At 45.6% G+C, this 9382-nt stretch overlaps 1 protein-coding gene across 1 annotated transcript in view; it reads right to left on the minus strand.

The window, feature by feature from the left end:
* Nucleotides 1-1709, minus strand: part of LOC124150299 (sodium-coupled monocarboxylate transporter 1-like) — a 42769-nt gene extending 41060 nt beyond the window's left edge. The window contains exon 1 of the mRNA XM_046522274.2: nucleotides 1278-1709. Within this exon, the coding sequence (XP_046378230.2) occupies nucleotides 1278-1619 (342 nt within the window). The 5' untranslated portion in view covers nucleotides 1620-1709. The remainder of the gene's footprint in view (nucleotides 1-1277) is intronic.
* Between the last annotated feature and the right edge of the window lie 7673 nt (nucleotides 1710-9382).

The raw sequence follows: 9382 nt of genomic DNA on the forward strand, positions 1-9382 counted from the left end.
TGTGTGCTCTGTGTGTGCTATATGTGTGTGCTCGGTGTGTGTGTATGTGTGTGTGCTATATGTGTGTGCTCTCTGTGCGTGTTGTGTGTGTGTGGTGTTTGTGTGTGTGTCGTGTATGTGTGTGTTTTATGTGTGTGTGGTGTATGATGTGTGCGTGTGTGTGTGGTATGTGGTGTGTGTGTGTGTGTATTGCCAATGCCTAAGTGCTAGCCCACTGAGATGCCAAGCCGCAGTTTAACATAGATACAATACACATACACATTAGCCGAGCCGACCTATCCGTGTTTTATGCCCTTTGTGATCCAATTTCCACAACAAAGGGCCATTGCATGTTCGCGAGTGAGTGAATGTGTGAGTTGGATTTAACGCCGCTTCCAACAGTACTTTGGCGGGAAGAGATTTCGTCGCAAAAGTGTTCATAATGAAACGAAATATGGGAGATGTGCTGTCGTCGGATGGACTGCCTGCCTTTCAACCCGTGACGACAGACTTAACAAGGTTGAAGGACTGGCCCACACTCATCCTTTCCGACCGACTATACAGACCACTGTCGGAACATCTTCACCTGGACATTAAACAAAGCCAACACATAATTCGAGGGACTCTTTGATGGAACATTGATGGATTATTATGAATATATACATTTTGAACTTTTTAACTTAAAATGCATTAACTAAACATTAGTGAGTGAGTGAGTATGGTTTTACGCCGCTTTTAGCAATATTCCAGCAATATCACGGCGGGGGACACCAATAACGGGCTTCACACATTGTACCCATGTCGGGAATCGAACCCGGGTCTTCGGCGTGACGAGCATACGCTTTAACCACTAGGCTACCCGACCGCCCCTAACTAAACATTAACCTTTCCGAACTTCTTAACCGGGACTAAACATTAAAATGAATATGTACATTTTAAAAAACGGTATGAGCGGTACTCCTTTGTTCTCGTTTGATTTGCAAAATCCCCTCTCTGAGTCTCCCGAGTCCTTACTGGTCCAGAACGATGCTCATGATGTCAATCACTGGATTCTCTGGTCCAGACTCGATAATTAACAGACCGCCGTCATATAGCTGGAATTGCTTAGTCCGGCGTTAAACAACAAACCAACTGGTCCCGGGAACGCCCAGAGGTGTTTTCCTCCTAAATATCAAATTTGGCACTCCAGGGCCGACTCCATGGTAACTTACCATCGGCCATGCTTTATATTATAACTGTTTAGTCAACCTAAAAATAGGATCCTACAACTAATTAATTCTATCAGACTTGTTACCTACCTGAAAAGCACTTGCTGTATGAAGGGAGTAGAAGAGAGGCACAAAAATAACGGACGCGATTGCGCATCCAAGAGACCCTATCACTCTCATGTAAAACTGGGTTCCTTCTGTGTACATCTCCGCTGGGCTGCCGAGAACCAAGATGGCGGACATGAAGGAGAGAAGGATGGATATAGCCACAGGGAGTACTCCCATGCCACTACTCGCCAGTAGAAATTCCTTCGTACTTTTCTGTTTTCTTCCAACCACAGCATAATACACACCAATTGCCGCACTTATAAACAGCATGGCGCCAAACACTGCATAGTCCCAGGCTTCGAATCGTCGAGCCTGGTCCGCCATGTTGAACGTTTGGGGTGACAAGAATGGGTGGCTGTGTGGGATGTGGTAGTGTTGACTGACTGGTACTTGTGCTGACACTACTAGGTGGTAAGGCTGCAAAAAGGAGGCTCTTCATACGATATACAGATTCATACATATGATATACTGCTGTGACTCCTGTTAGCAAACAGTACCCTATAAACCACTGACGGACTGACACGCAGAACGGGTCTGAAATGTTTATTTTTTTATTTAACAAAGTTGACAAGGCATTGTTTAAGTATTATACTGAAACGCATTGAAAACGCACCAGAGGTAAAAAGTGAAATTGACCCTTAACCAAATTTGATATGGTGTTGGCTGTGTACTACAATCACACTCAGATAACTTTGTTCCACATTAGTACAGACAAGTTTCATTGGAAAGTACACAATCTTAATGTAGAGGACCTGGACACACAAGGGGTCAAAAGACAGAGTCAGTTCCGGGTATGACAGCCCCTGGCTGCAGTGCATGCCACACAGCGCCTTCTCACGGACACTGTCAGTCTCTAGACAACAGCGTGTGGTATCCTACGCCACTCACGTGCCCCGACGGCCATTGTAAACGTGCATTTCGGTGCCTCAGAGTCAAAATCGAGCTTTCGACAGGATGACGGCACGTTCCCGTTCCTTAAGTGTCAATCTCGGCATTGAGGGGCGGTCGAGTAGCCTAGTGGTTAAAGCGTTCGCTCGTCACGCCGAAGACCCGGGTTCGATTCCCGACATGGGTACAATGTGTGAAGCCCATTTCTTGGTGTCCCCCGCCGTGGTGATATTGCTGGGATATTGCTAAAAGCGGCGTAAAATCAAAACTCACTCACTCACCCTCGGCATTGCGTCCCCCGTGCAATTCAGCGGCTACAGGGATTATGCGGGTAGCCTTTGAATGTCTTCCCATTATACTCCATTTCTGCACGAATAGGTAATGACATCTTGAGTTTTTTCGGGCTTTGAACGTGTAAAAAACGTGTATTTGAGCACTGTTCCCTTTTGCGGTTTGATGACGACTGACAACAGTTTTGGATGGTTTGGTTGGTTTGTTGTTTAACGCCGCACACAGCAATATTCCAGCTATATGACGGCTGTCTGTAAATTATCCAGTCTGGATCAGACAATCCAGTGATTAATATCATGAGCATCGATCTACGCAATTGGGATCGATGACATGCATCAACCAAGTCAGCGAGCCTGACCACCCGATCCCGTTAGTCGCCTTTTACGACAAGCATAGTCACCTTTTACGGCAAGCATGGGTTGCTGAAGACCAATTCTTACCCGGATCTTCACGGGTGAACAGTTTTGGAGCTTCGTCAAGTCCTAACCATTGGCTATTTTCGTTGTTCTTTTCGAACTAACTTGTTAATTCCATGGATTCATGTTGGCGCCTTTTCAAAGCGGGTCAGTATATATACGACAAGGTTCATATTCCATTTATCATTATCTGAAAACAACAATGACATGGTAGCATATATAGGTCCTAGGCCAACTGGTGATTGGTTGTTGTCTGAAGCCGCAATGAGCAATATTCCAGCAATGTCACGGCGGCTGGTACATTATGGATTCTTGACCAGACACACCAGTGACTGAAAGCATGGGGGACGCCGTGCACTGTCGGGTCACGATGACAACCATTGTCCTTCACCCATTGCAGTTCACCCGTGGTGGGGTAGCCTAGTGGTTAAAGTGCTCCTTCGTCATGCCGAAGGCCGAGGTTTGATTCCTTATATGGGTACAATGTGCGAAGCCCATTTCTGGTGGTTCCCGTCGTGGTGATATTGTTGGAATATTGCTAAAAGCGGCGTGAAACCATATTCACTCACTCACCCTTTGTACTTCACCAATGTAGTCGGGGTGATGGGTTTCCGTAGCCTTGGGATAGCACTGGCGACTTCTTATGCGAGGACAATGGTATAAATGCATGTACAGATAAATTGTAAGCGTCTTCCTGTGAGGGCTTCGGATGAGTGATTCACGTTGCGAGTAAAATGGTATACAAGCATGGCCAGATAAATTGTAAACGTCTTCCCATGAGGGCTTCTTGTGACTGATTCATGCTACGAGTAAAATAGTATACAAGCATGGCCAGGTGAATTGTAAACGTCTTCATGTGAGGGCTTCTGGTGACTGATTCACGCTGCGAGTAAAATGGAACACAAGCATGGCCAGATTTATACTTTATATGTTCTCATGGCAGCTTGTAGTGACTTTATCGCTGCGAGTACAATACTATACATATATTTATATAGCCAGATTAATAGCAAACGTCTTTCGAGGACATATCCCAGTGACTGATCCACGCAGCGAGTACAATGATATACATATATAGCCAGATTAATGGAAAAGGTATTTCCAGGACATATTCCAGTGACTGATCCACGCAGCGAGTACAATGATATACATATATAGTAAACGTCTTTCCCGGACATATCCCAGTGACTGATTCACGCAGCGAGTACAATGATATACATATATAGCCAGATTAATGGAAAAGGTATTTCCAGGACATATCCCAGTGATTCACGCTTCGAGTACAATGATATACATATATAGTAAACGTCTTTCCCGGACATATCCCAGTGATCCACGCAGCGAGTACACTGATATTCTAACACGGCTGAAGTATGAGTAAGCATCATCTCGTCAGGGCTGTTAGTGACCGCTTCACGCTGCGAGTACAGAGGTATAGTAGCATGGCTTGAATAAAGGTAAACGTCTTGCCATGATGTCCTGCGTTTTTGGGGTAGCCTAGTGGTTAAAGTGTCCGCTCGTCGCGCCGAGGACCCGGGTTCGATTCCCCATATGGGCGCAATTTGGGAAGCCCATTTCTGGTGTCCCCGGCCGTGATATTGCTGGACTATTGCTAAAAGCGGCATTAAACAATACTCACTCACTCCCATTATGTCCTACTATCCATGTAGCATCGCAATATCACATAATGTGGCTCTTAACAACCATTAAGATTCACTTTTCGTTGCAAAATTGTTCGTTGACATAAGTTGTCTCTCTTACGACGACTATAAGGTCGGGTGGTCAGGCTGGCTGACCTGGTTGATCGATCCCAATTGCGTGTAGCGATGCTCATAATGTCAATCACTGGATTGTCTGGTCCAGACTCGATTATGTACAGACCGCCGTCATATAGCTTGAATATTGCTGAGTGCGGCGTTAAACAACAAACAAACACAATGACCTTCGACACCTAATTAAATTGGAGGAATACACAACGCCTGGCATTGTCATATTCCATGATCACGCTGTGTGCTGTAAAAACCCAGAGCGTTCCTTGTGGGTTTAACCAACACCGTATGTCAACATGTTTGTCACGATCGACCCCAGTGCAAACTTACTGAGTAGTTTACGACGCATTGTGCTCCCTGAAGTGGGCTGACCCGGCCATCACTTCCCTGTCCTCCCGAAAATAGATATACACTCTTCAAAAAAAGAAACGCACAGGTAGTATGTTCTGATGAGCACAGGAAGATTTGCCGGACTATGTACAAGGATTAACAAAAAAAAAGATTTTAAAATGTTGTGTTATGTCGTAATGAAATAAGCATATAGACAGCAGAGATGCGCCTGAAGCTCACGAGGAGAAGATGAGGATGTATTGTCAGCACCTGAACACATTTTGGTTCAGATTAAAGTCGCTTTAGACGAGCGGCGTCAAACCCAATTCACGCACTCACTCACTATATATTGGCGGCGTTAAACCCAACTCAATCACTCACTCACTCTCTATACATTGGCGGTGTTAAACCCAACTCACTCACTCACTCACTCTCTATACATTGGCGGTGTTAAACCCAACTCACTCACTCACTCACTCTCTATACATTGGCGGCGTTACACCCAACTCACTCACTCACTCACTCACTCTCTATACATTGGCGGTGTTAAACCCAACTCACTCACTCACTCACTCTCTATACATTGGCGGCGTTAAACCCAACTCACTCACTCACTCACTACACATTGGCGGAGTTTCAAATGATCATTTTCAATACCGCGCGTGTTCCCCATTGGCTTCGTTTGACGTCATACGGTACTAAATGCCTCTATGAAGTGACGTCTGTCTGCAAGAGGGTTAGCGTGGGTTCGAATCTAACGACCAAGGTGGTCCCGGAGTTCAGAGTGAGCTGACCAAGTGAGTGAGTGAGTATGGCTTAACGCCGCTTTTAGCAATATTCCAGCAATATTACGGCGGGGATACCAGAAATGGGCTTCACACATTGTAGAGCGAACACTTTATCCACTAGGCTACCCGACCGCCCCGGAGCTGACCGAGGTAAAACGTTATTACTGTGCAGAAAATAACGTATGATGAGTGATGTGTGTGATCTTGCGTTGTCATGGTGAAACAAGATCCTTGGGATCTGTTGTAGGATGTAACCTCCCGGCCCAAATCGTTACGACACACGTACTCTAATATCTGCTCTAAAGAACTGGAACTGCTTTTAGAAATCATGATTCTCTGCCGGTTCCACTTCTGCCATCGTTTTACAGTGCGCCCACCTGTCTTTGACGTTGTTGTTAACGGGTCAAGGAATGTCTTTGCGCTCGAGAACCATGATGACGCAGTCGGCTGAACACAGTGGAGCGGGTCACAATATGTCTCTGGGCAGTTTATGCTGATGAAGTTACACCTAAGAAGCGATGGCCTCAAATGAAGAACGACCGAGAATTATCAATAACGATGTGGTTTCCCTGCGCCTGGCCACATTTGCGTGAATGAGTGAGTTTGGCTTCACGCCGCTTTTAGCAATATTCCAGCAATATTCCAGCAATATCATGGCTGGGGACACCAGAATTGGGCTTCACACATTGTACCCATGTCGGGAATCGAGAAATAGAAGAAGAAGAAGAAGGAGATATTTTATTAAAGTGTCACACACATATAAATGTTTCTGGCCAGATTTGGCCTATGAGACACTACAATTCAATAAATGTCTGTTAAAATATAGTTTATAGATATTGTTTTAAGATATATAAAGGTAACAATGACAAATATATATCATGTATGATGAAAGGGTGTGAAATTGTTAATAAATAAGTTAGTAATGTACATAATTATATATCAGCAAGTGTTGACCTTCATCGGTCGAACATTTGCGACACCATGGCAGCTAGGGATGTGATGTTATTGTCATAATTCAGCAGGTAGATAACCTTTTGTAATGAAGATTTTCCCCAAAACGAAATATAACGTTTGTGACTCACCAACTATGGCCGTAAGATATTTAATTCGGAGATGTATTAAAAATACTTCATACACGTGTATTTGTTTTTGCTGGTGGACTGTTTCATGTTATCAATCAGTAAACTACAAAAGAAAACTGCATCCCTATCTTACATACATAATGTGTTGCAAGACGAGCATATTTCTTTGACGCTTCCTTAACTTACAAGCAGTAGAGTGCCTGCACTTGTACACAACAGATGTAATTCAAAATTGCATGTCGTTTTTAGAATCAAACTCAAACTCTTTTTAACATCATCCTGAATGGGTCTGTTCCCAATTAGTGCATTATAGTGAGTGAGTATGGTTTTACGCCGCTTTCAGCAGTATTCCAGCAACATCACGGCGGGGGACACCAGAAATGGGCTTCACACATTGTACCCATGTCGGGAATCGAACCCGGGTCTTCGGCGTGATGTCTTCGCTTTAACCACAAGGCTACCCGACCGCCCCTAGTGCATTATAAACTATTATTGATTTTGTTGAGTGTGATATGGCACTCCGCTGAGCTGGCACAGGTCATCTACACGGCGAAGGAACTAAAAACACGGGCCAATACTTTCTGTCATGGATACCACTTTATAGCTGTCCTTTTGGAGACAAAAGAAGATGGACCTCAAAACTGTCAGGTAAATCTAAATCAAGGGCTTGAGCGTCTTTCAATGATTTTATGCACGCTTCAGCATTTTATGAACGTGTTCACTTACTCGGAAAACGTGAGCCCTGGCAGACAGTGTGGAGCAGTAGCAATTGTCTTCAAGAAATAGACATTACTCATACCGCAGCCGCACACAGACTACCTTCATTGAAGAGTGTAAAGGCTTCTCTCGGCAAATACTTCAGTGAAAGCGTCCCTGTTCAGTATTAGAATAATGAGAAGTGTTGATAATATAATGATAACCGGTGCCAACACTATCCCGACAATAATAGTGTCACTGACAACAGCTGACACAATGGTGAATCAGTATCTTGTAGCACACGTCAGTGAGGGGCCATTATAGACGCGTACTTACTTTACTTGCTGAAATCTCGACTACCGCCCTAATGGGTCCCCTCGCACCTACGGCACTTGTCACGACACTCGGGCAGTTTGGGGTACCTTACGGACATCGCCGACCACCACAGTAACAAGACAGTTGATGCCTGATGTGTGTCATCGTGCCCCTGACTACAATGGGTGACCTGTCTGATGTGTCTCATCGTGACCCTGACTACAATGTGTGACCTGTCTGATATGTGTCATCGTGCCCCTGACTACATTGTGTGACCTGTCTGATATGTGTCATCGTGGCCCTGACTACATTGTGTGACCTGTCTGATATGTGTCATCGTGCCCCTGACTACAATGGGCGACCTGTCTGATATGTGTCATCGTGGCCCTGACTACAATGGGTGACCTGTCTGATGTTTGTCATCGTGCCCCTGACTACAATGTGTGACCTGTCTGATGTGTGTCATCGTGCCCCTGACTACAATGTGTGACCTGTCTGATTTGTGTCATCGTGACTCTGACTACAATGTGTGACCTGTCTGATGTGTGTCACCGTGACTCTGACTACAATGTGTGACCTGTCTGATGTGTGTCATCGTGACCCTGACTACAATGTGTGACCTGTCTGATATGTGTCATCGTGGCTCTGACTACAATGGGTGACCTGTCTGATATGTGTCATCGTCCCCTGACTACAATGGGTGACCTGTCTGATATGTCTCATCGTGCCCCTGACGACAATGGTAGACCTGTCTGATATGTCTCATCGTGCCCCTGGCGACAATGGTAGACCTTTCTGATATGTGTCATCGTGCCCCTGACTACAATGGGCGACCTGTCTGATGTGTGTCATCGTGACCCTGACTACAATGGGCGACCTGTCTGATATGTGTCATCGTGACCCTGACTACAATGGGCGACCTGTCTGATATGTGTCATCGTGCCCCTGACTACAATGGGCGACCTGTCTGATATGTGTCATCGTGCCCCTGACTACAATGGGCGACCTGTCTGATATGTGTCATCGTGACCCTGACTACAATGGGCGACCTGTCTGATGTGTGTCATCGTGCCCCTGACTACAATGGGCGACCTGTCTGATATGTGTCATCGTGTCCCTGACTACAATGGGCGACCTGTCTGATGTATGTCATCGTGACCCTGACTACAATGGGCGACCTGTCTGATGTGTGTCATCGTGCCCCTGACTACAATGGGCGACCTGTCTGATATGTGTCATCGTGCCCCTGACTACAATGGGCGACCTGTCTGATGTATGTCATCGTGACCCTGACTACAATGTGTTATCGTGACTCTGACTACAATGGTTGACCTGTCTGATGTGTGTAATCGTGACTCTGACTACAATGGGTGACCTGTCTGATGTTAGTCATCGTGCCCCTGACTACAATGTGTGACCTGTCTGATGTGTGTTATCGTGACCCTGACTACACTGTGTGACCTGTCTGATGTGTGTCATCGTGCCCCTGACTACAATGGGTGACCTGCCTGATGT

The sequence above is a fragment of the Haliotis rufescens genome, unplaced genomic scaffold, assembly GCF_023055435.1.
Source record: "Haliotis rufescens isolate VD_foot unplaced genomic scaffold, xgHalRufe1.0.p SCAF_33, whole genome shotgun sequence".
Classification (NCBI taxonomy): domain Eukaryota; kingdom Metazoa; phylum Mollusca; class Gastropoda; order Lepetellida; family Haliotidae; genus Haliotis; species Haliotis rufescens.